Raw genomic sequence first — 27,279 nt, 5'->3', positions numbered from 1 at the left:
TTCATCTTTTTCCACACTGATACAATTTATTACAAAACCTCCATGAAAATTAGTGTTGCGGTATATAAAAGGTTCAGTACATGCCTCCACTCAGCTGGGAGCTGGGAACGCTGCGATAGGAACACCTGCAAGCAATACTGAGACCTGAAGACAACTCTCAGAGGCATCCACGGAAGTTTCTGGCATGCATAGTGTTCATGGTATTTTAAGGCACAATGATTTAGAAAAGTCAGCTTCTTTACATCACCGGTGAATCGTCAGTGGTTTGTGTATTTTCTCACACATCACACAAATACAAATCACCAGAGATGAAGCTTGAAAAAGAACCGAAGCACAGAAAGTTATGAAAAACTGACACGATACAGAATGGCTTAAAATAGCAATAGAAAGTTACGATACTGTGCGAGCACATTTACTGCCAACCGGCCACAGAGGCTTTTAGCACTAATCACAAAACGGTTCAGAACAATCTAGATACACAATTAACTCCTTGCCCCAGCGCAAGGCCTAGTCCAAACAGCATGCTTATCCATTTCTGTACCAAAAGGCATAGGAAGGAGAATATAAACACAATTATAAGTATGAAGACAGTGTTAACAAAAAAAAAATCAAAAAAGATACAGGATAACTTGATTAACTTTGAATATATAAAACAAGCAGTTTTACAACACAATCTTCAGACTCTGTGTTTGTTTTAATGCAGGTCTTGATCTGCAGAATCCGGCTTTTGCATGTGGACGTTACCACTCGGCCAAAGAAAACAGAGCACCCGTCCACTTAGAGAACTGAACGCTGCTGCGAACAAAAGTGGAAAACAAACAGCATTAGAAAAGACAAATTCTCAGCACTACTGGCTTGCTTCTGGCATCCCCTCCTAGCAAAGCAGCATAATCCAGGGAACAGAGCACCTCACAGGGACCTGCACTACAGCTACACCAGCTGAGTTAGATGAGCTGCATGCAGTTTGGCCACAGACGTCTGTCTCAAACGTCTGACAAGAGCACATGCAAGAGAATCTATTTTTGAGTGCATACTTCCTTAAGCACCTACACTCCCTTTCGTCTGCAAGAACTGCGCTGCGGCTCAGCTAAACAGTGCTGCACATGGAAAGCAACCTCTGCCAGCCTGTGGTGTGCAGCATTTCTTCTGACACTGAAAACTGCATTTAAGATCACTTCATCTAAACAGGGCTAAAATAAGCAGCCAGCTGGACGTTATGCACAAACACGACATTATGTTCTTATGACACTGCTTAGGTAAAAAAGGAAAGCAAACGGATTTTTCCAAGCATCCATAAAGCAGTACTCACGTGGCTGAAAGAAGGAACACTGACCTATCACTTCAAAAATGACTCCCAGTTTTGTCTCGTTAGTTACTTGCCAATTGAAGAAAGCACAATTCCACTTTCCCTGAAAATCAGGTCCTGCTTACAAAAGCTGTGACAGATTTGGAACTTGGGAGGCACCTCCAGCACTCCAGTCTCCAAAGGTACTCCTTCCCAAGTGGGAAAAGTAGCTCAGCCTAAGCACCAGCTGGATGGCAAAAAAGAAATATGCAGTGTCGGTACAACACCTATGCAGACTGCAGCTGCAGAATACAGCTGGGATGAGGCTGAGGGAAAGCTGACCCTGGGGTCCTTCACTCTTCACGTGCTGAACACTGTTAGGGAACAGCAGCTCCCCAACACGGTCAGGAGGGCAGGGCCTCCACCTCACACAGTCCAGTCCAACAAGCCAGCATTAGGGCATCAAAGCTGGAGAGCACGCACTGCTAACCACCTTTAATATTCAAAGGCAAAATTAACTTCTTGTGCTACACTGTTACTTCAAATATGGAAGAGAAACTAATTTTCTGCCATCGCCTGCATAGCTCTGATCTGTTACAAAACACATCAAAAAGAAATGGTAACCAGTGTCTGTCACAGACAGACTAATGTTTCCAATAAACAACTAGGCTGTGATCACAAGTCCCAGCATGCACTGACGTTAGCAACATCGGCAACACCATGTCCACCTTTCAGGTTCATAAAACACAACTGAGCACAGTACGTTTCAGGCATTTCCAGCGTGGATTTGTTCCACTGCTTTCTTCCCCATCTCCTGATGAGACGGTATTTTATGATACATTAGGTTACTACTGCTCTTCACAGATTTTTATATCCGTTTTTATACACTAATGTGTGAGACTCCCCCATACTTTCTGAGTGCATTCATTAAATGCCCCTATCTGCAGCCATTCCCACCATTATTTAACAGACAACACAGTTCCAGCACGGCGCTGTGCTCAGTGGGTTCCCCAACGAGAGACACACACCTCACACACGTTCAGAGCACCAAGAATCCTGCATTGGAAAGGCTTAGGAAGGAATGAGCTTGCCCCTCCCTCAGCAGCTTCAAAGAACACACACCAAGGTGCTCTGCATTGCACAGATCTGCCTCTACAGTTCTGAATTCCCGAGGAGAGAAATGCATTTTGTAGCAGTTACATTTTCTTACTGACCTAAATTGCCTTTCTTCAAACAGCACCCATTTTGTGTTTTATGTAGCTACAACCCTTTCACTTCACAACAGTTAGCAAGAACTTGGAGAAGCTGAGTCTTCCCACAAGGCTTTGCTTCATAGCTAAATCCCAGAGCTTCTTACCAGGATAAACATCTGCAAACTTCGTTACGACTCCTGGAAAAACAAATCTGTAAGTACTGGATAGCATCAATGCCCTGTTGTTAGCTAGCTTTGACTCATGTCGTTGCTCACAACCCCAATATCTGGGGTTACAGCTGAACTTCAGTCACTCTCTGTTGACTCTGTGCTGCAGGTTTGTTCCATTCCCCCCTGCTGGTCCGTGGCAGCACCTTATATTTTCCCATAATAAATGTCACCAGCCAACTACACACAGCTCCAAAACTGGCTTTTGAACTGCTTTCCAACACTTACCAGTTCATTAAATGTGCTAATGGGCTTAATATCCATTGGATCATATATACACAGATACATACCAGGCTCCAAGCTCCAGAACTATTACAAATGTTTCTCTAAAAATGTTTATTCATAAAAAGCTGCCTGAAGCATTTAGGGGCCCAGCACGATAACACACCAGGCTTTGGCACAGCCCTGAGAGGTCGAATGCCCCCCTAATGCCTATGGAGTCTGGCAGTAAACACCTCCCTTCACCTTCTGCCTCCAGTCCATCTAATGGCCATCTCAGGTGCTGCTGCGTTTCCATTTCTCAGTGTAAAGGTGGAAATACTCCAATTGTATCATTCCTGATATCAAGCCTCTACGAGGCAGGAACAGAAAGGTGCCACTGTACATATTCACAGGAATTGAACATGTCCCCATTGCCACTGCAGGGCAGACTTCATCTTTCCCACAGCATCTGCATGCTACTGAAAAGCAAATAAATGCATTTCCACTCACACTGACATTTCCCCACAAAACAGGATTTCTGCAGGGATCCATCACGAATCTGACAGTCTCTCTAATCAGGGATCATTCCATGAAAATCAAATAAATTTGTATTAATGCATTTACTTACAAAACAGTGATACTGAGATACAGCTTGGTGTAATTATGTGTAATTATCAGAAAGCTCACTATTGGGTGTTTCAGCCATCTTCATTTTATGTTTTGCAAAAGCAAATTCTTTGGAAAGCCTTTAAGGCTGCAAAACGCAGAGTGCCATCCTAAGTCCTTCCATGGGAATGTAGTTTTGAAGATGCCTCTCTCCTGTTGTTAGGAATGACACCCTGCTATTTCTACTCCTTACTGTAACAGGTCCGGACAAATTCCTGGGGATTTTGCACGCAGAAATTGTGGAGTGAAAAAAAAGAATCCATACAGGATTCTTCAAGCAGACTGTATGTAGGTGCAGCAGGTCAGCAGACCTGACTAACACTTCAGACTTACGCACCATACCAGCGATAGATTTTTGTTTCTGAGCAATGCCTTGAAGATTGCCACTCTAAGTCCCAACATTTTTCCTACTGGGAAGAATCGAACAACTGATTTCCTGCAGGAAGACACAAACAGGGACACGCAGACAGCGGGCCACAATCCAAGCACAATATCTCACCCATGTGCTCGGACTGTGAGTGGGAGATGGCTGCTCTTACCAACTGAGAGCAAAATGGACTAACAGGGAGACACTATTTTTAGAAGTTGTTTTTAGATGGACAATTCATATGAAAGCTTCGCTGTTCTCTGTGTGGAGGATTAAGTCACACGATTGCTCGGAGTCCCATCTCTGCCCATCACAGCTGAGGGCAGGTGGCACCAGCTGTGAGCAGGAGGATGCCAGTCACCGGGCAGCTCCTAAGGACCCGGTCAACATTTTTCTGTACAACTTCAGTGTCCTATGGAGCCACACAGATTCAGCTCTTCAGCTGTACAGCAGCAAAGAAAAAATAGTTATATCAAAGTCTCCCCTCTGAGGGAAACCAAAATTTGTGCTAGCCCATCAATGCACAGTTTGTTGAACAAAACGAAGACAGCTGAAAAGAGCTGGAGAATGACAGCACTCTTCTAATCCAGTTTCTAGCTAGAGAAACAGCCACTGGCACTGCCAGGCAGTTGTTCCAAATACTACAAGTTTGCCAAAGCATCACATTCTCTAGGCTTTCAATTTCAGCTGCCAAAAACTACAACACGATCTGTACCTCCTCAAATGACATTTCAGATCAATTCAGCATTCAGCAGCATCATTTTAGAAGACTGGTTGCTATGACAATGCCTTGTGTTTTTCTGCTAAATGATGTCAATTCACTGTAGAAGAAATAGCCTGTTTTATGCCCTTATCAAAAATCAGAACAGCGTCAGCTCAGAAAGCTTTAACTCAAAGAAATCACGAGCTTACTGTAAGAACTGATATGCTATAGATACCTCAAATGCCTTTTTTCCCTACATGCATTTCCCTAACCAAAACTACGTTCTCAGTTGGCTGTTTATTTTCCACAGACTGACTGCTGTTACTGTGTCCCAGTGTGACCCTGAAGCTCAGTGTAAGACAGACAGCTCAGATTTGTAAGAACAAGAGGCAAACAGATTGCAAAGAGCTATACTTTCAGAAGCAGAAAAGGAAAGAGAAGGCGGCCCTACCAATAAACTTGAAAAAGTAATTGCTTCAGAAGCCAGTAAACATGCTGGTAGAGTTACCACAGGCTTATTCCAACAGGCCATAAGTATTTCATACTGGAGTCAACAAATAATACTACATTAGTTTTAGTTTCTGGTAACTTGACCCCACTCCTCCCCTGCTTTCTCTGAGCCTTCATTTGAACTGTCAGCAATAAGAAGCAATAAGCCCCTACCACTTCACAGCAATCTTGCATCCTGAGAATTAAAAAGGAAATAATAAATGAAACTTAATCTCATTTTGAAGTCTTTACTAAGCTTCACACGGACTTGTAAGATTGGTGTAACAAAAATTATTCTAACCTTACTCTGGTGCCTCGCTGTGCCTCACTGCCTGCTGCAAACACCTCTATGCACACAGTCTGCACGTTACTTGTGAACTTAAGCACATCATCTCTGTAAAAATCTGCGTATGTCACCCTCCCCTGCCTCTCGTTAGCCTCAAAAGCTAACGGAAAGGAAACTGCTTGCAGTAAACTCTCCCTTCACTCTTTCCATAAGACTTTAAAGATGCCCCTAATTCAGAGAGGACCAGAAAAAACAGAACTTCCAGCCATCCCTTCTTTACAGCAAAAAACACCATACAGACTCTGTCTTTTGGGTGAGGAATTAACTTCAGCACATCTTAACCATTATGCAACGCCAGATTCTTTCCAGATAATCCCAAAGCATTCAGCATCCGCACCTCGTTCCCAGGTGCATCTGAGGCCCAGGAGTGGGCATTTCTGTGGTTAGACATCACCACGAGCAACCATCCTGCCCTGCACTCTCTGCATCTCACCAGTGGGCATTTACACCACACTGCTCTTTTCCCAAAATGTCTGAAAACGCCTTTATGTGTGCTTTAAATTTCTGCACGTGCATTAAAAATATTTAACGGATTTTTTAAAGAAAATATAAATATGTACTTATCCAACATAAGAGCAGTGCAAATGGTAACTTTACATCTTGCCTATGAAGTTAGGTACATTTCTCAGCATAAAAGAAAGTAAAAGTGCTGAAGAGCAACTGCAGGAGAGACAATGCTTTCAGTTGCAGCACTGTCATAAGCTGATCCTTAAATGTTCCTGTAAAACTAGAGCCTAAGAGATGCTCAGGATAAGCTGCACAAGAACAAGAAGATTGATACCAATCTTCAGTGTGCTGGCACACAGCGTTAATTGTTGTTAATTACAAGTTTCCTGCTTCCTCTGGAAATATTAGAAATACTGCAAATAAATCTGATGGGAATGCTGGAAGCTGAAATCATCACTCCTCCTGAACTGCAGACAGCACACATGAGAAAAACCTCCCTTGGGCCAAGTTCTAGCTGAGGCTTCACACCACAACAGCTGCACTCCTGTTTAGAAGGACTACCAAGGTGGTTCTGACTGTGCATCATGGAAGTTACACGAGACCTACGAGTCTATAAATCGATAGCTGAGGGGTAAAATAACTTCCAAGTTCTGTCCTGAAAACAACTGCTGAACAACACGAGTGCCCAAGCAGCTGCAGAAATCTGGCTTTGCAGATTCCAACCAAGCAGCAGGACCTCTGCATATGAAGATCTTATCCAAATGTTTCTCAAGTTTATTCACATTGGGTACTTCAATCACTGAAATACTAAAAGGAAACAATACGTAGTTCAAACTTAATCACTACCAGATCATGCAGTTAAACCCCGGCAGCTTTCCTGCTTCATAGACGTAGTGGTCCAAGATGTATTCCAGATTAGTAAATTATCTAAAAAATAACATTTCATTTGAACGCATGTAAGCATGCTCCCAGCTTTGTTTACATACAAATCCATGGCTGCGAACTGAGCTTGGGACATGGCGTGCTGCAGTTTGTTTCCATAAATGCCATACTCAGTACTGCCAGAAGCTGTGAAATGCACAGAACCTGGTGCACTGCTGGCGACCTGTGCTATGAATGCTGCACCCTATCAGTGCCCAGATGCTGGCCGCACAGACATCCTGCACTCTGCAAGTGACAACTATGGACAAAGCAATTAGATTTAGGGAGATTTTTTTACTTACCAAGTATCAGTTCAAGGGATACCATGTGATTAAGCATGATCTGTAAGCTGCAGAAAGAACTGTGCTAGTTTGCAACAAGAAATAATAATTCATACTATACGAGGTTTCCCCTGTCAAACAGCTATTTCCACAAGAGGCCAGAGTCTGGCCGTGTGATAAAGGCAGCATGAAATCTTGGGACCTTTACTTTAGGCTAAAGAATTTAACAGGCTGAATAATTACCAGCTCCTGCCTGAGGAAATGAGAGCTTTCTGCCAGGCCCTGCTATCACATATGCTGCATGGTTAGCCACAAATTAACCTCAGTGTTTAGATTTCCAGCTCAGGGAATACATATCTCATTATGGAGATTGGAAGACATAATGTGAAGATTTCTTTACCTGCAAGACTTGGAATCTTAACAGCACGAAACCTGAGCTTGAACTGCTGCTTCCCCTTAACTACTTCTACTCAAAGATTACAGTGTACATAACAGTAAAACCACCAACTTCTGCTTAAACAGGAGCCCAGTGAGTACGTTTATTTCTTAGGAGATTGTTTTTTTAAATATATAAACAGGAAGACTGAAAGTTCAAATAAAGGCAACAAAAATCTCCTTATTTTAGGCTTGGAATGTTGGCAGCTGCCACAAGGTCATGAGGGATAACATAATCCATTTTATTCAAGCTTTACATTCCAGAAGACCAGCAATCAAAACTGGAGTATTAAACTGCAGTGTTAAGCAACAAGACACCTCACATCCTTCTGGTTTTTAATCTTGCATTAAAAAAAATAAAACATGCCAAAGAACTGGAAAAATAAATGAGTATTTCTGAAGACAGAGTGAATATTTGCTACAAGAACCTTTTTTCCTTCACTCATTCTGATCTCATGTAATATATCATATCTAACATGAAGCATTCAGTACACTTAACCAGCTTGTCTAAATTCAGAAGTCTACATACCCCCAAATACTCTACTTTTGTTTATACAGAGACAAACTAATATTCTGAACAGCTTTTTGCTTGCAAAACCAAAGTCAAGTGATCCAAAAATAAGGCGTTGAGGATAAGCACTCGCAAATCTTAAAGACAGATGGAAAAGTAGTGTTTGCATAATTTTTTTAACGTACCAGAACAGCACTCTGTTTTACTAGAAGTACCATGAAGGCATGTCCCAATGCAGAACTGGCATCAGTCACTTTGAGAGCCTTATGTAAGAGGAGTAAACAGCCAGAAAAGTCATACCTGATGCATCCAGCTATTAAGTATCTTAGTCATCTCCAGGCTTCATCCTCATCTGGGCTTGCATCTGTGCGATCATCTCCTGCATGCGGCGCAGCTGTAAGAAAACACTCACATGTTTAGGATCATCTCTCAGCTTCAACACAGAAAGTCCAAAATCCAAAAAACTCACAACTTTCTTCCATGGCAGAAAGCAGATCCGATTTGCCTCCTTATAAACCAGACATATGTAACTTATTCACAGAACTGAATGCTGCATTTTTCCAGACCCAGATTCTTTAAAGCGTTGCAAAGTAACTGCACTGACATACAGAAATGTGCTGCTCCCCACCTCGAACTGCCAAAGAGCAGCTACAGGTGCCTGTGTCACTTTCCCTTGCCTAGCTTCAGATACAGATTTGGGAGAGTAAAACAGAAGTGCATACGCTGCAGAGCAGCAGAGCTGGCCTAAAATTAGCTGCCTTATATACTGGGACACATCTCTTGCTGCAGCAGAACAGGGTTCAGCAAAGGCCAACTCAGGCTCCTATGACTGCAATGTAGATACACTCTGACAAAAGGAGATCACAGGATGCTAAGCTACACTAACTGTTAAACACCCATCTGTATCTTTTCACTAAACAGTCAGAAAGCCTCTGACAGAGAGATGGCACAGTCCTGCAGGGTGGAAAGCAAAAGAAGTAGGTAGACTCAGACATGAGAGCTGTGTTGATTCTTTGGTACAATAAAAGAAAACTGGCTCAAAGATCCATCTGTACAGATGTAGGACACCTGGTCTTTTGAACTACCCTACTGCAGATTTATCACCAGAGTGAAAACTGGCTTTATTGGGAGCTTGTCTATTTGAGCTTTCCCAAGAACACTTAAAATTGAGCCCTGAAGTGTTCCCAAAATAGAAACCATTCAGTAATCACAGGGAAAGATGCTGTTACACGTGTATTATGATGATTTTTTCAAATTAGCATTCTGCTAATAGTCAACATCACACGTTAAGACTTGAATACATCTCTGAGTCTTACGTCCTCTTAACCTAATAGATAAGAACATGCCCATAGCATGAAAGAATCAATATGCTCAGAGACTCAAATTTAAGGTGAGACAAAAGAATTAACACTAAGATGGTAAGGTTTTCCTTTTACATGTAATTCTGTGACGAGTTGGTCTGTGCCATTAGCCAAACAGTGGCAGGCTGCTGAAGATCTTGGCAGAATTCAGGAAGGCTTTCCGAAAACCAGGCACACTGCTGTATCCTATGGCTGTTTGCATGTAATAAGACACTGATGTTTCTTTTTAACAAAAGAAAGTTGGCAAAAAAAAGTCAAGGAAAGCAGAGCGACATGAACACATATCATCTTCAGAAGGCAACTGTCGTTTTTCACTGCATTTTGTTCTGGCTTTCGTTGAGCATTTGATATGCAAACAATCCAGAGTGGTTCCTTTTTGCTGTACAACTACTGCTTCTAAACATCTCTGCTCGAGGTCTCAGCCACGCATCTCATAGCAGCATGCTCAGCACACAGCCTGTGAGGAATGCCAGGCTCTGCCTAGCAGCAGCAGCAGTCAAAACTGAATTCAGGGAGAACACATAAATATCTCGAGAAGGAAGTCATTTGCACTGTATAAATCCTGGCAGCTCAAGTGTAGAATTCACAAATAAATATTCCTGCCTTCTGCCCAGCCAGGGAGTCAACCCAAACTATACTCAGCGTGGTACCATGCCAGTCTCTTCCAATGCTCCTCTGCAAGTGAAGAGAGGACACAAGAACCATGTCCACGTGTTACAAGTTCAAAGTAAGTTGTGTCTCACCCTTCTGGAAGCACAGCATAGAACAGTCTTTCATCTTAACAAAGATGAATCTAAAGCTTCACACGAGACTCAAAGTAATGTCTGTCCCCTGCACTGGAGCAGAACAAGGCAAGGACACAACAGCACTTTGATCTTGCACAGCAATGGAGGCCCTTACCTGCAGGAGCACAATTCATACATTCTGCAGGGAACCTGCACGCATTCCCTAAAGAAACGCGATAGCAAAGAGTTGATCCACACGACAAGCAGAAAGCTAGGAACAACATTTAGAAATGTGAACAAAAGAAAGTTTCCTGCAAGTTCCCAGATAATGGAAAGAGTAAATTTAACCATGGCATAAGCTCCATCTACTTTCCTTCTTACCTCAGGACTAAAGGGTAGCTTAAACTACCAGGTAACCACCAGGTATTTAATACATACAACACTTAGCGACATAAAGGAAACAACAGGCTTCAAAATCAGAGTGGTTCCAGAGCTCAGAGGGGATCACAGCTTCCAACAGCTCCCAGACCCAGACAGAAACCACAGACAAACAGTTCTGCATTACCTACAAGACTTCATCCCAACACTTTGCCCACAGTACAGACAAGTACTTCTCCTGAATGAACAAAGTGCTCAGCAGTCAATAAAAAGTAATATTAAATATAAATATGTATTTAAATCTGAGGAACTTTATTTGTTTTCATGTAAACACAGACTTAAGAGGGAATATTTCTAGGAAAATGTTAAAAATTTGAAAGGATTTTACTATGAGATTTTTTCAGATTTAAAAAAATAAAAAAAAAAAGTATTGCACAACACTACAAGCTTTCCTAAGTTTGAGCCCATCTACACCACAATGTCAAAACAATCTGAACTACAGCACATTTACAGTAAGGAATGCGGTTATCTTTACTCTTATTTTCACTTCCCAGCTCAGAAAAACGGGTCATCAATTGAAGATGAACAAAAAGCACTACCAAAAGCAACACATTCCAAATGACAAATTAGCAATTCCGAACTGTGAACCAGGGACCACATCCTTTGGCATACTGAAAAATCACTTTGAAGCGATGCTCTGATAACGATGCTCCTGGCACTAACCCAAGTGTTCGTTCCTTCCAAGGTTACATAAACCTTACAGAGCTGTAAATAGAACAGGCACCGTTACTGATGGGAATGCAAAGCAGGAGGGGAAATGGATATTTGTTTTCTCTGCAAAGGCTGAGGAATGCAAGCCCATTTCCTCTGTGCTTCTTTCCTCCCCAGATTTTTCCCAGTCTGAACCATAGGGATGATACGGAGATGAAGGGATTTCATACCAGCTTATCTACAGAAGATTCAGCAAAGCTTCTTGATCTCTTAGGGACAATAGAACGCAGAACATAAAAATCTGTTTGTTTTTTCAAGTTCTAACCTAATCCTCTGCAACTTCGGCAGCAGTTATTCAGAGATGATGAGTCCCAGAGGGAACTTTCAGAGACCATCTGTCAAGAAATTCCAGACTTCACCTATTTAACCGTAATACATAAAAGCTACGTTACACACACATATGTAAACATTACACACAGGTCTGCACAGAGTCAGAATAGATCAGTCTGTTGTGAGCAGCTTACTGCACCAACAGCCTCCAACAAAAACACTTCCAGCAGAATGTTTTCCGGTATAAACCTGAAGACAAGAACACCTAAATTTATCCTTAACTATTAGGCACATACAATTTACATCATTTAAATAACATAAGGATAAATAGGATTAAAGGATTAAACTCAAACTGCATGACACGAATTGTGGAAGCGCTGGGCAGAAATAAAAAGTATTTCTCTAACCATGCTTCTGACACTTCCAAAGCACCCGGCGCTCCTGGCAGCCAACTGACAGCCTGCTGCTGTTACACACATACACCAGGAAAGGGGAGGCAGCCGAGCTGTGTACAAAGTGCTTGGAGAAGTTCCAGTGCCCTAAGTGCATGGCCATCACTTCAGCAACACAGCCGCACCTTTATCACTGTAGGACTTTCTAAGTGTATTTATCTCATTTCATCTCTGGTAATTCATGTTATTAGCTACTAGCTATGGTGGTATACAGCAAAAAAAAAAAAATTCCTAAAAGGAAATACAGAAGCAGCTGATTATGTCAAAATGCCAAGGTCAGCTATTTTTAAACATGGATACTATAAAGGAAAAAAGAAATGCACAGACTGAAGTAACTGTATTTCATAAACTTGCAGGTACTGGAGCCTGAATCTTTCATCTCAGAAATACACATAATTGGTTGTATTTTTACTATTATTACTTTAATATCTTACTCCAAATCGCTAGCATAATTATCAGCATCTATATCTATATATATAGTGACCTTTTAAGACACGCATTCCTATATTTATGAACTTGAATCAAAGCTGAATTGGATAAAATTAGGATAAACAGAAAAATCTACTACCTTCCAACTGGTAGAAAGCACTTCCACCATGCAAGAAGTCACAAGCACTGGCAGCATACCACTTACATTGTAATATAGGCTGACAATCTCTGAATCTTTAGAATTTTAACATAAAAATATCAGAATGAAAGGTTTAGCAATAACTTGAAAGAAGAGTAAGAAAACAAAGATCGAAAAGTTGAGTGGTACTGAAGAAAATGTATAGATTTTGCTGCAAGACAGAAGCAAGATAAAGAGATATGCATACAAATTATATCATAGGATTTTTAAGATTCTGTAACCTTTTCTACTCTTTAGGCACAAAACAAGGACAAATTTACTGCTAACGTGTTTGTGCTAAAGCACGCCCATCTGAAATGACATCGGTCTCCCAGTCTACTCCAACATATGTTTAAAACAGCACACGTAGATAACAGACACAGAGAGGCGTCGGTACTTAACAGAATAATAAATTCTGTTTATGGAGATGAGAGATGTTCTGCCTACAGAACCAAAAGACCCCATGTGCAACCTAATACCCACAGCATACAGATAAATACACCTTGCAGGGCAACTTGTACGTCACCCTGCAAACAACAGATTATGTCTTCTGTCTACTCTTACACTCTGCATGCAGTAGTTGAGGCAGAACACTGGAAGTGGAGCATGGCAGATACGCTTAAAGAACAATGGTTGTAGAAGCTCTCTTACCTCAGCCTCCTTCTGCTGAAGGATTCTATCCTTGTCTACAACTTCTTCTTCAACAGGCCTGTTGAACAACAAAACGCACTGAAGATACAGAAAAAGTCTCCAAGAAGAGCTCTGAGATTCACATTTCAGCTACTGTAACAACGCAGAAGCCTGCATGCTTTCTCATAGTGGAAATGGGGACATTTTCTAAACACATTTGTATTGCTTTATTAAAATGCCATCTTCCACTTATTCCTAGGCTCCTGTTATTCTCACTCTCTAATTTTCTTCCTCTGTTTCTTAAAGTATAATTTCTTCATTGCTAAGGGGATTTTTTTTGCTGCAAGATTCCCTCTACCACCTACCCTTGGTACAAAATCACCCATGATAGCAATTGTGGAATTGCTGCTTAAGCTATTTCTTCTCTTGTTTAAGATCTGAACACTTGGATGAATACTCAGAGAACAAGATGGGGAGAAGAATACTTTGCTATCAAGATAGATGCAGTGAGAGTAGTTGTGGACTTAAATTTGCCAAGAACAGAAACATTACAGGAAAAAAGAAAAAGAAATTACAAAGAAAGACTGCTTGGGCTAAACTTCTCTCTGCAGCTGTATATGAAGGAGCAGAAAAAAATCCCACGTGGCAGTCTTAATCTCATCAGATTAATAGGCTGTGATCTATATAACCTATATAAATTGGCCATTTGAGTTTGTTTTTTCCAGATCTGATCTGGTTTTATCTGATCATGTCTACACCCTGCTTCTTTGTGTATCTTCCACTTAAAAGCATAGAGAAGAGGGAACGGATACGCAGACAAGAACAGCTGTCTGTTTGTATGGCACTTCACAAGAGTCATGCTTAATACTACAAGAAAAACATCTTATGAATTTCACTTACTCCATATATTGACATTTGATAAGAAATAATGACCAGGAATTACTTAAGAGAAGTGTGTCAGGTGCCACAGAACAAAGGAAGAGACTCACAAGCAGAGCCCAAAGACACACAAATACTTACTTGCCAGTTCTCTTCAGCCTCTCTGAACGGAAGTTCTCATAGTGCAAATCTTGGGTCACCTCCTGCAGGTCCTGCATGTGAGTTCTAGAACATACAAAGCAATACTGAGCGTGCTTCATGCTTCTTGTCAAAGGAAATATAAAAACTGAAAACAAAAAAGCTATTTTATATAATGGGTGCATTCACTAGAAGGATAATTTTTATACACCAAGTCAGCCATAAAGCTCGTCAGGACACTTTCATACTTGCCAGTCTTTTGATTTATCCCACCAGTATCCTTAAAACACATACAGTGTGCTGTCTTGTTCATGCATTACTTTAAAGCAGTTGTTTGTATGAGTCTGCAGCGTTAGAACCTTGTGAAGACTCATTCAAAAAGATAATTCCTAAAGTATTTTTTGACACTTAAAGGTCATTAACTACAATTTGGAACTGAAAGCTGAGCTAAGGTAACAACTGGCATCACCTAGCAGCCTTCCATTGTCTGGAGAAAGAAATGCTGCTGGAAATGATGGCCAGCAGAGGGCAATCCCTGCTCAGCAGGGACTAAAACCAAAAACGCACTACAGAATTCAACTTACAACAATAGCAAGATAGCACAAGAAATTACTTAGAGCCATCTCCACTGGCAGAATGTCCATATCAGCTACAGACACTGGGGGTGGGGGGGTATCCTATTTAACACAGGCTTTCCTATACTGATAAGAAAACTGAGCTTTGCCTTTAGAATACTTGTCTTCATGGATTCACCAATTACTTTAGCATCTAAAGGCCTCTCTGCCTCACCCACTGCACTGTAAGAAAGCTTCAATTAATACACAGCGACGTAAAAACAGTTCACATAAATGTAACGTATCTGGTAATTTAAAATACAGAAAATATTTTCTGAAGTCAGACCAGAGGATCACAGCAGTAAATTAAGCTGAGGGATAAAAGTGGAGGCAAAAAGAAAGTCAAGCTACACTTCATCAGGGCTACCACTGCATTAAATAATTCCCGTTCATGTAATTCTCAAGTCATTCTAGCAGCGTTAATCAGCAGGGGACGCAGTGATGCTTGCATTACTCACACCAGCATTGTGCGCAGTTTAAGGAAATCATTGTGCTCCGGGTTCTCGACTTCAACAACCCCCCAAGGGTACAGACGGCCTCGGATTTTCTTCCCTTTCACCTCAATAAGTTGATTGGATCCAATAACAGCAAAGGGAATGCTAGCCTGATTGAGACAGAGCAAAACAAGTTGTTGTGTTGGCTTTTGGTTGGGTGAGTGGGTTGGTTTCTTTCTGGGGGGAGGTTGGGGGATTTTTTTTTGGTGCACTCAGTTGTTTGCTTTTTTCTTTTAAGGAAAGCATAAAGGTATGATAAGTAGCAGATGGGAGATGGGGAAAAGAAACGTTGACAGAAGTACTTTAATAAAACCCTTCTACACCAGAAAACCAACAAATTCTATGCTCAACAGTGCAACCTCTTCTTGCTGAAACCCATAGTTTTGTTAGGATTGGTCTGTCCTAGAGCAGCTCAAAAGGAAATGACACTTTGCTTTAGGAACGTTTGACTGTTGTTGAAACACAATTTGGGCATAATTTGTCATCTGACATAACATCATGCATGGAAAACAGCCAACAGAAACACGCTTCAGATACAGACTAAAGTAGCTGCAGACAGAATTTCACATGTGTTCTCCAAGCATCTGTGGGAGTATCAGAGCACTAACAGGAAGTGATTTAATTAAAACCTTTGTTATCTACACTAACAAGAGGAAAGTTGTTAATTAGTATAGTAACTGTAATGTGCATATTCCCTTTTGTTTGCATATTAAAAGACTTGTCAGGCTGTCAAGACAACAGACAGCAAACCACAGTTCTTGGTGAACAGTTACTTACATTCAAAAAGAAAGTCACAATACTACATTTGGAGCTCTGATGAAGCAAAGAATGGATTAAAAAGGATTATAATTTAGAATCATTTTTTCCAAGAACAAAATTTGAATTTTCAATGCACATTATAAAGGAATTATTATCTTCAAGCATACAGTAGGCCTGAACACTGCAGCAAAACAGTAAATTAAGAGTGAAACTTGCCTTTAAGACTCTAGTTTGTTCTTTAAATTCCTCATCTTCATCAGAATCTGCATCAGGAAGCTGGTAAATCCTAATGCCATGTTCAGAAATCTCATCTAGAACCTGAGGAGTTCAAAAGACGAAGGAAAATAAATTCTTATCCCATTGAAGAGTTACATTATGTTAAACATACATGAAAAACATAACTGGTCTGTCACATCTGTAAGCCTCAAAGCATGTTCTTCTGCTCTAAGCAGTCTGATGCTGCTTTAAAAACCAACCAATTAACAGGAATTACTACTACTTGTTCTTTACATTATGAAGTACCAAATTAGATCAGGTACTATAAGAGTACCTTACATCCCACTAATTTCACTCTGCCTATGCAGAAAATATCAGCATTTTCCATTCTTTCTTCACTCAACAGACAGACTTAAGCCTCAAGTGTGCACGTACCCTAGGAAGGACAGCTCAGCTACAGAAGCACTCCTTCAGTAACGTATGTGTTGAAAGACTTAAGAAACAATTCCAAAGTGGAAATTAATCACAACTGTAAAAGGAACAAAGGAAGCCTATGCCACACATGTGGATTTCATTCTGCTACTACAAAAAGCAGATCTAGAAAGACTGCTGAGATTTGCCAACAGTAGAGGTTTTCTTTAAAAGCAGTTTATTAACAGGCACTGTAACAAGCCAAAGCATTGGCTGAATTACCTCTGAATTAAACTGTAACCCCAATCTGTGATACAAAGTCAGAAATTACAAAACACAAACAACAGCTCACCTGCCCATCTACCCAAAGAGAAACAGACTCACTGACAAAATACATTTTGTGGCATTTCTAATATACGTTTGTCTGCATATGACCTCATTTGAGCAGTGTATTTCTGTTCAGTGAGATAAAGATTCTAAAGTCTTTTTGGATTTCAGCACAGCTTTTGCTACCTTTTTCTCAGTACCCTTCTGGGCACAAACAAGTGGCCGGGCTCAAAGGATTCCCCAGGGCTCCATCTTAGGGTCAGTTCTCTTCAGCAGCTTTATAATGAATGTACAACACAAAAGCATAATAAACAAGTTTGCAAATGATACTAAATTAGAAGGAGCTGTCGATTGCCTCAAGAGCAGGGGGGCCTTGCAGAGACCTTGACAGACTAGAGGCCTGGGCAGTTATCCAGTGCACAACGTTCAGTGAGTGCCAGATCCTGCAGGGGCAGGGCAGCCCCACAGCAAGGCTCCGCGAGTTCTGGAGGATGGCAAGTCGAATGCTGGGTCTCTGGCTGCACCCAAAGTGCATCAGGTACAGCACTGCCAGCTGGGAAGAAGAATATGAAGAAGTAAAACCAATGTATTTGGAGACAGGATGCATTAGTTAAGCGTCAAAAATAATGCAGTCCATGCAAAAATATTTGTAAAAAAAAAAAACATTAAGGCAGTCTACTGTTTTTTAAATCAAGCAGACGAAAGCTGATTACCCACTTCAACTACAGAAGGTGATTCAAAGTCCATTAAGAGGTAAAAATCCATAAACAGTTCTTTTTATTGTCACTAATGTCTTGGATTAAGAAAAAAACAACAAAGTATTCCCTCACGCATTCCTTCCCTAAGGAACTCACTGCAGGGGTAAGCAGCTAGCTAATTCTAGGCATGTGGCAAGTGGCACCGCTCAGTCCTTTAAAACTGAAGGAAACTCTCCTGTTGTCATACTGTTAAGGATATTCGTGTGGGAAAAGCACTGTCAACATTTTCTTTCACAAAAGAAGAAAAGTAGTTTGAAGAGAACATTAGGAATGAATGCTGATGCTATACAACAACTCTCTTTGAAGCGGTCGAGGACATCTTAGCAGAAAAAAAGATACGCTGCACCAAGTCCTTATCTGGGTGCTCCCCAAAGGGCTGAACTGTGACCCACAGCCGGCACCGGAGCAGCAAGCAGAACTGCCACAGCCAACCTGCAGCTTCTTTTTTCCTTCTTTTTTTGAGGTCATCAAAAACATGCCTAGATGTCTATATAAGCACTTGTGCCATCATATGTCTGTAGGTGTTAAAACAAGCACGCTAACTTGATAGCACAATTAAAACTAGATTCCAGCTGCACGGGAGAGGTCTTAATGAATCTTCGTGTTGGGTTCCTTGATCTTCTGTTGTGGTAGCAACCAATCGCTAGAGTAGAAATAGAAGTTGTCCAACTGGACCTTGACTATTAAGCAGCTGTTGGAAATGAAACAATCCCTCACACCATCAGATGAGAAGTGAACTGCAGCTATTCCCATGACAGTGCTTTCTGGCAGGCACATAAACATCCCCCGCACTCACACACGCGCCCAGAACAAAACAGGAGCCCACACCTAAGCAAAGAGTACTATCTTTTAAAGGAAAAAAATAGGAATAAGTCTTGCCAATAAGTTGTGTTAACTGCATTACAATTAAATCAATAGATTTGATCTTGCTTCGCAAAATGGAAGATAACTAATTTATCACCAAACGATAAGAAAACATGTAGAGCAGGGATAGGTGGGGCAGTGTGCAGTGCGATGCCTTTAAGTAGCTGCATAAAGCAAAAAAACACATTTAACGTGACTGAGATCTTAAAGATAAAACACAACTGAAACAATAACGGGAAAGCCAACAACAAGGGGTGCTAGAATAATATATTACAGCTGTTAAACCTAGTGCTTTCCTGAAAGGAAAAAGAATCGCAATAAAAACAAACTGTATTTCAAGGTCCTAACAATGAAACAGCATTTTGCTTTTTCAAATCTCCATTTTATTGGCCTCAGAGGATTCTGTGTTCTTAAAGATTAGCCTTCCCATGGGAAATCAAAAAAAAAGTCAAAATATTAGTTCCCCTCTCATGAAGTCATTCTTTTGAGCAGGTTTCCTTAGCAGCCCTGCATGGCACAGCTTGTGAAACTGCCTTGCATTTCTTCCCACTCAAGAGGGACAGAAAATAACTTTGAATTCCAGAAAGACCAAACAGGAATTACTCTAAGCTGTGTTTCCTTCACAAGCACCACAAACTGGTTCTGCTGCTTTGGACTGAGCAGCAAAACAAAAACAGTTTACTTCAGATTGACGGCCAAACGGCTGAGATCTAGAAAAAGAAAAAAAGAACTTCAAGCTGCATCAGCAAAGGATTTTGATTCTTTCTCCTGATTAGAGATTCTGTTAGCCAAGATGCTTTGAGTTAGAACAATATACAGCAGCTAGACTTTCAAAGCTTTGGAACCACATTATACATTTGACTTCACATAAACTCTGTTTGCTGAGCGACCTTTGCCAGCAGAATAAAAATAATGAAGACTGTTTCTTACCTTTTTCCTAACCACTCCCTCAGACTGCAGTGTAAGTGCTGCTATTTCGTGCTGGTTAGCCCAGGCATGAATTTTTCTCTGTGTAAGCAGAGACTGTTTTAAAGACTAATCAGTTAAAACTAACTTTGCGCTGAAATGGGAGGAGGTAGGCATGGAGAGCACAGAGTACGGTCAAGAGAGGTTGCCTTTAAGCTAACCTGTTCATCACAGCACGTAAACTGGGATTCACCTCCATACTCCACAAGAAACACACTTCGTAATTCTTCGTCATTCTAACATCAGTCACAGAACTGTACTAACTCCAAATTCTCATCAGGTAGCACATTTGCCTGCATTACTGCCACTTTGCAACTAAATTCTTGGGTTAACAAAACAAAAAAGCAAACGTTAAACAATACGTGCACTACACTGTGCTGGACTCTAAGAGAGACCAATGAGCAGCAAATAAAAGTAGCATAAAAGAAAGACAAGATAACGATAGCTTGCACTGAAACCTAATAAGAGTATGTTCCTCTTCATTTCACCTAAGAACTATTTTAGTGGAAGATAAGTGCAGTTAGAAGCCATTTCATGCTCAGTTATTTTAGGCATTTGAACATTCAGTGTTCTGAGTGAGTGATGCTGTCAAATATTCCTCTAATGCTCCACTTAAATGTTTGCTTCAATTCTTTCAGCATCATTCTGCTACCAAACGCTGAACCACAAAATAAGTACCTGTGAAAACTGAGCCTGAAACACACTGCTGAAAGATCAGATACAGCTCTATAAGCAACAGCTCCATGAACACTATTAGCATCAGAAGAAAATCTTTCACCAAGTCAGTACAACCACTGAAAAAAAGAAGCAATAAAGGCAGCATAAGCAGTCATATTACTGCTATGTTATTTCCCTAAGGTGCTCTTTCAGTTTACCCACAACACATGTCATTTCCCCATAGCAAACATTAGACCTACTCTTCTCTTCAGCCTCTCTCTCTCCTTCAGTGTCAGCGTGTCAGCCTTGGCAATCACAGGGACAATGTTGACTTTTCCATGAAGAGCCTTCATGAATTCTACATCTAATGGTTTCAACCTGCCAACAAATGGGAAAAAAATGAAACAAACTCCAGTGAGCTGTGTTTGTTCTAGCTTTATACAAACTAAGTAATGTATTAAAAATGATCTTTTTCAAGTATCTACATCAACAGTATGTTCAGAATAAACTAAGTCAGAGCACTGCTTATCAGCTCCGTTGTCTAAAGATTGAATTGCAATTAAAACTGTCACTATGAGATATATACAGTATTGTAAGCTCTTAAGTTTCCAGGTGATAAACAATGTAATACTGACTGCTTCAAAACAATATTAATCACCAAAAGGGAACAAAAGCAGAGGAGAACGTTAGTCTCCAAAGACCGCTTAATTGCGTTGGCTAACTGACAGTAAGTTTTTTTTTCCTAGTTCAAGGAGTGAACACTCACAAACACAATGTAACACCCTAAAATACAAGAGCTTTTTCTTACCCATGCCCAAAGGGAGAGATGAAGTAAAAGCAGCAATGGACTCTATTGTCTATAATGTGGCGCCTGTTCAGCCCGCTCTCATCATGAAGGTATCTCTCAAACTGGTTGTCAATGTACTGGATAATCGTTTTGAAGCTGTTGTATGGCAGGGAGGAAGGAAGAGAATCACTGCAAATTAGCTTTAAAGTAACAAAAAATGAACAATGCAAAGGTGAGAACAATAGGAGAAAGTCATGTTTTTGCTAAGATCTTTACTGTTAAAAAATTCAGTGTTGCAGCACTGCAGCTATTATTGATAAAAAGTATTTAGACAATACAAAAAGGAATTTTCAGAGCAGCCAAGTGCCCATTCACGTGTACAGCTACTTTCGGTGTTACTGTGACCCCTGGACAGGGTAAGTTCAAGAGCAAGTTCAGAAAAAAGCACTAACTACAGCATAGGCAACAGAGACAGGAACAGAGACCTGCCTGCTTTTTTTTTCCTGGGAGTAGGGGCTGAGGATTTGCTTTTAAACCAGCTGACTAATGATATATCCTGGATATCCTCTTGCAGCCCTGACCTGGAGCTAGGTTTCTATAGTTACCTATGGAAATCCTAGTATTCTAGTCCGTTTGAATTAAATACAAACACATTTGAAAGTCATGCACTAAAGTATCACATGACTTTGGCTATTTTTGTTACTTTACAGAATCCTTTTCTGTTGGCAAAGAAAAATAATACCTACTTAGTTCAAAGCAAATTAAAATAAGCCCTGCGGAGGTAAAGAAACACAAAATATGGTTATAGAGATTAACCAGTTACAAAGAACAGTGGCTAAAGAAAAGCAAACACGATGCATTACTAAGAGGATTGTTTTAAGATACTCCAGAGCATGTAGACACCTGCAAACAACATTAATGTGAAAGGACACTTTATATTAAGCACCGCAGGAGAAGGGAAATGAACACACTGATGCAGATAAGATTAAGCCAATGTCTGTGCCATGAACATATCTTAAACTACTTGAGACAAAAAAATAAGAGCAGAAAGCTTACCTTGAAAAATAGTATCTCAGTTGTGGGAAATTGAAAATTTGGATGGAGAAATTAAGAAGAAAACAGATGAGAAAGCACAGAAAAAGAATTAATAACAAGGAAGACAAACACAGCATGCTGGCAAATACTGTGGCAGGCAGAGAAGTTCAAAGCTGGGGTGAGTTGCACTGATAAAGATGAAATAAACAAGAATGATGGAAGAGAGCCTGAGGAGAATTTGATTTTTCATTGCTGTGTTTGCTCTTGAATTTAGGAGGAATGCATTCTACGATGGAGTTACACACACATTTCTCTTTGCAAAACTTGCACTGTTTTAATTCATACCACAGAAGACAATACAGCACTATGTGAATTTACTGATTTTGACCTTTGTGCTACTTAATATCTTCATATCTAAATGTGTTGAAAAAGCACAATGTGTTTTATGTTCCTGTTGATCTTTAGACCCTTTTAGCTGGTGAAAGGTAACAAGGCTGAAGACATACAAATATTAGGACAGAAACTAAGCACAAACAATGGGAAAGCAACTATCACACATTTCTCTGGCAATGTAATCAGTTTACGTGCAGATTTCTAGTTATAACAGCTATAATTTTCCCTATGAATGTGGAGTCAGTGTCCTGTACCTCCTGACTTCCGGGAAACACCTGGCTTATACCACTGTGCTATCATTACTTGGGAGATAGCACATCCTGTATTGTAACAGCAATAACACAACCACTGCATTTAAGAAGCCCACTGGGGGAAAATGAACAATATTACCAAGCTGCCAAAACCCACAAAACACGACTTAACATAATCCAAAATAAAAATAAATAAGCAAATTAGCAGCAGCCAGAAAGCAGTACCAAAAAAGAGCCCAGAACGCTGTAACGAAGATGAAATAAGGCACATCATCACCAATATCTAACAAGTCCAGCTGTAAGCTTTTTTTTTTTTTAGTGACATTTTGATGGTCAATTTAATCCCAAATCTGTGTCTGAAGCTTCCCCCTTCCTGCCTTAAATAATTTCTCTCCATTCATCAAGGACATCTCTGTTAGGATCTCAGCGTATGAATGCATGGAAGACCCATTCTATACTTCAATCCTCCCGTCATTAGAAACTTTGCTGTTCTCCAAATACATGCCTGACGTGGTACCAAAAGAGCTTTTCTAGGTTTAGTTTGGTTTGATGCTAGAGTACAGAACTCCAGCTAGCACTAAACTTAAACAAAGCTCCACACAGAACCTAATGAAAGATTTACTGTTATGGTTAGCCACAGTCAGCATCCACCTTTTTTATTGCCTGTTCAAATATCAAAGAAAATAACCCATTTCATAGATTTATTACAGCACATTCACTAGTAATGCATTTCCCAATCCAAAACTGCAACGCCTCCAATCCAGGCCATCCAGCCAATACTCTCCTAACTACTACCAGCATTTTTGCTGTGACAAGGAATACAAGAAAACTGATCACAACTCCCATCCTTGAAAGTCAAACTCTGTTGGGAAACCTAGTTAGGAGAAAGCCACTTTGAAGCACTGTTAGTGATTGCTGCCTCCCAGAAGCTTCATGCCAGTTTGATTTTTTATTTACCCCTTCAAAAATCAACCTCAGGAAAATCAATCACCCTGAAAAACATGTGGTCTGCATAAACTGCAGCTTTGGGAAAAAAGTTTGTATGAAATACAAATTGTGATCAGCACCATCTACTGGTTAACCGTAACTGCAGCAAATGCTCCTAAACACAAACTGAAGTTCTGGAACACAAACTTGCTGCTTCCTCTGAAGAAACGAGGAAGGAAGGTAGTCACACAGAGCTAGTCCCAACTACAGTTTGAAACAAGTCTACCCATCCGTGTTCCTGTGACACCCTGCAGAGAACAACAGAGTGCCAAAATGACACACACCACAGCCCAGCCAAAGTCGTTACGCATGACATAAGAGTGCATGTTTAGAGAGAGAAATGTAGAATTCACTGATATTTTTATTTTGCATTACTAAGTACTACTTGCTCCCATAATGTATGTTCACGTTTAAGAACTGTCACAGAAAACAAGGCACAGAGCACTAAGTCATTCTACTGAGTCTGAATCATCACGGAATGATTTCTATTTAGCAAGCCTCTAAAAAGAAAAGGGAAAAAATCTGAACACGTACGTCTCTAAGAAACATCTTAACAGAATAAACAAAGGGCATCAGAACACAATCAGCAGGAAGAGCTCAATGTAACACAATGCAAGGGCTGCAGAGCTCCTCGCTCCAGCGGAAGGAAGCCCTGCTCAGCAGCGCACGAAATAAGCACGGCCACGCTGCTGTCCAAAGGGCGTCCTACTGGTACTCTAGGAGTTAGATTACTTTTAATTCAGTAACACTGGAAAAGTGGAAGATCCAAAGCTACTAAGCAGGGCAGTATTTATGCACATACCAGTCCTGGCTGTTAATGGCATCTCCATATCCCGGTGTGTCCACCACCGTTAAACGCAGCTTCACCCCCCGCTCCTCTATCTCTACTGTGGAAGCCTCAATTTGAACCGTTCTCTCTATTTTCTCTAAAACAAAGGAACATTTTGACTGTTATTATTCTTATAGTCCTATCAATGCTGCAGAAACTCCTGAAAGAGAAAGCAATGAAGAAAACACAAAGCTTTTACTATAACCTACGTGACAGAATATTTTAAAGAAAAAAAGAGCCCAAATTCAACACTTTTTCCATAAAAGCAAACAAAAAACCACAGTGAACTCAAAAAATCAGATCTGTTGGTGATAATATGCAAAAAATAAAACAATACTAGGAAGCATGCCAGCTTCTTTGTCAAAAGGCATTTACAACTCTAATCAGAATTTTAGACTTCACAGGCGATAAAACAGTAGAGAAAAGGGGGAATTGAGTAAAACCACATTTAGGTATTCTAACATCTGAAATGTTTGTCGTTTGTTTTTGCTCTGTGGGGTTGCTCTTTGTTGATAGTTTTTTAACTATCTATGATGAATAAACAACAGAAGTTGAATTTTTTCAAAGGAAATGCAAATGAGAAAAATGACGGCTTAAAGACAAGCACTGGGAGAATTAAAGTACAGTAAGACTTTGAAGAAAGGGTCTCAAGGGTGAAGTTATCATCAGGATGAAAACTGTGAAATTTCTAGGGATGTATGTGCTGAAGGAACAGAGACACCACATTTACCTGCAGCTCCAGGAATGTAACGTTCTGGATAAAGATCAGTCAGAAACAGACTGTTAATTAGAGTAGATTTTCCCAAGCCAGACTCACCTACGAACAAAATATACATTATTCAGCATATACACTTTTTACTCCAGGCTTTTTTAAGCGCCTCCTCTTTCCCCAAGCCCACATAACAGAGGATCTGTCAGGATCCACTCAAGCTTTTGAGATAAAAACATCAAAGGTTCAGCCAAGCAGTTTTTAAAACACAGGAAAAACAAGCCTTTACTGTTTTCATAAACACTGCATGAAAATGCTAAGCTTACTGTTCTAGACTTCATAATAAAAGCTGAGAGGTCATACAGCACTTTAACTACATAGAACCAGAGGTAGGTAGCCTTATTTCATGGAAACTTATGAAATCAGGAGCTGTAGCTCTCCTGCTGAAAGTTTATTTGAGCTTTGTCCCTGCTGGGACGTTGTTTGGACAGCACACGAATAAAGCAATACCACGTTAGCTGTCAAGCTCTGCATCCCTGTAGTTAGGCTACATGCTAATGAAGAGAACGTAAGAAAATCATTCAAAATTCCGTGAGAAGTTCCATCATTCTAGAATTTCAAGGCATACAAATGTTGTCCTACACTGAAGTAGTAAAGTTAAACCTGTAAAATGCAATTGCTAAATCTGAACTTCAAAGTTATCTTTTTTTTTTTTTCCCTAACCCAAGGCATCAGAGGAGGCAGCTTCTCTCCTTGCACCTGTACAACACTAAACTCATTCCATGTCAGTATAGCTCAGCACATCACTTAAAATTGCTTTCTGCCTAGAAGTCTTCCCATCCTACAGCTGCTCACTCGCAGAACAAGCAAATTAAAAGTTTATTTACGATGTCAGATTGGGTCAGCACAGAACAACAGAAAGCAGAACAATATCACCACTGCAACAGAAAGATCTACAGTGTGCATTCACATGCTCAGCTGCGGAAACCTGACAATAAGAAAGATTAGGCAACTGTTCCTAACATCTGATGATGAGTCAGGTCAACAAGGACGTCCTGCTGGCACAGTTATCATCTCTAATCACTACAGATATGCCCTCCTGTGAGACAGGACAAAATGGAGATTTAGCTACAGAGAACGGTTCAGTGCTTTTCTCTTCTGGATGTTACCTACCATAAATTGTTACCTAGGAAGACACAGATGTCTGTGTGAAAGAATTATTTATATTTTACGGTTAAAATCAGGGAAAAAAATCCAAACAAGTGACTCACCAACCACCATCAGTGTGAATTCAAAGCCCTTCTTCACAGATTTCCGGTGGACCTGGTTGGGCAGATTAGCAAATCCCACATAGCCTGCTGAGTCGGAAAACTAACAAGAAAGAAGGGTTGAGTAAAACCACAGCTGCTTTCAGAAGCTGAACAGATTCAAAACACAGAACTCTGGCTGTGCAGCCATCTCTTTACCTTTACTTTTTCACCTGACTGAGACATGTTTAGCTTCTCCAAGTGTCAGACACTGAAAAATAAAATGCAGAGTACATGTTAGTTGATTTCGTGATTACTTTCATTTTAATTCTGAACTGACTGATTGCATACAAATATCGGCTTTTGTGCCAGTAAAATGAAATGTAGAACAGCAGCATTGTTTTTCATCCTGTTTTTACCCTTTCCACAGATAAATTACAATCTTTTTCTTAAAGCCACCTTACAAATAGCAAACACTATTTTATCTGTTGTCTAAAAGGCACCTAAAGGTGACAGATGAGGATTATGACAGCATATAAAAGTCCCCAGACATCAGGACACCTACAGGCTCCCCAAGTGAGGGCTACAACATTATTTTCAGACACTTTGAAGCACGTTCCCTGAACATTATGGGACACTGCAGATCCACAGTGTTTGGCTCATCCACACTGGGCATGAAAACTCAACCAGAT

At 40.5% G+C, this 27,279-nt stretch overlaps 1 protein-coding gene across 3 annotated transcripts; it reads right to left on the bottom strand.

Annotated features, from left to right (window-relative positions):
• Positions 1-26,864, bottom strand: LOC100544620 (septin-2). 3 transcript variants are annotated; one of them, XR_795434.1, is made up of 13 exons: positions 26,807-26,864; positions 26,612-26,711; positions 25,362-25,448; positions 24,605-24,728; positions 21,158-21,292; positions 20,610-20,727; positions 16,367-16,468; positions 15,356-15,501; positions 14,287-14,370; positions 13,288-13,345; positions 8,373-8,466; positions 7,148-7,194; positions 1-795 (listed from the first exon to the last, which is right to left on the bottom strand). XR_795434.1 is itself a non-coding variant. In XM_010719969.1 (12 exons), the coding sequence occupies exons 1-11, from the start codon at positions 26,831-26,833 to the stop codon at positions 8,398-8,400; spliced, it is 1,050 nt and encodes a 349-aa protein (XP_010718271.1). In that variant the 5' UTR covers positions 26,834-26,864; the 3' UTR covers positions 1-795; positions 8,373-8,397. The 3 variants fall into 3 exon arrangements, 2 of the variants coding, with proteins under 2 accessions (XP_010718271.1, XP_010718272.1); XM_010719969.1 differs by lacking the exon at positions 7,148-7,194; XM_010719970.1 differs by lacking the exon at positions 7,148-7,194 and having other exon boundaries at positions 1-792.
• Positions 26,865-27,279: the final 415 nt, after the last annotated feature.

This window comes from Meleagris gallopavo, chromosome 17, assembly GCF_000146605.3.
Source record: "Meleagris gallopavo isolate NT-WF06-2002-E0010 breed Aviagen turkey brand Nicholas breeding stock chromosome 17, Turkey_5.1, whole genome shotgun sequence".
In the NCBI taxonomy this organism is placed as follows: Eukaryota; Metazoa; Chordata; class Aves; order Galliformes; family Phasianidae; genus Meleagris; species Meleagris gallopavo.
The sequence above is the reverse complement of the archived record's forward strand: the minus strand, read 5'-3'. Positions and strand labels throughout refer to the sequence as shown.

What these genes read in the sequence shown, in the direction of transcription:
- LOC100544620 (XM_010719969.1), bottom strand. Translation starts at nt 26,833, where the DNA reads ATGTCTCAGTCAGGTGAAAAAGTAAAG. An exon ending in AGTCAGGTGAAAAAGTAAAG is followed by an intron (nt 26,712 to 26,806) that starts GTAAAGAGATGG and finishes CTTTCTTGTTAG; the next exon opens with TTTTCCGACTCAGCAGGCTA. An exon ending in AGGCTGAAGAGAACTGGCAA is followed by an intron (nt 13,346 to 14,286) that starts GTAAGTATTTGT and finishes GTTGTTCAACAG; the next exon opens with GCCTGTTGAAGAAGAAGTTG.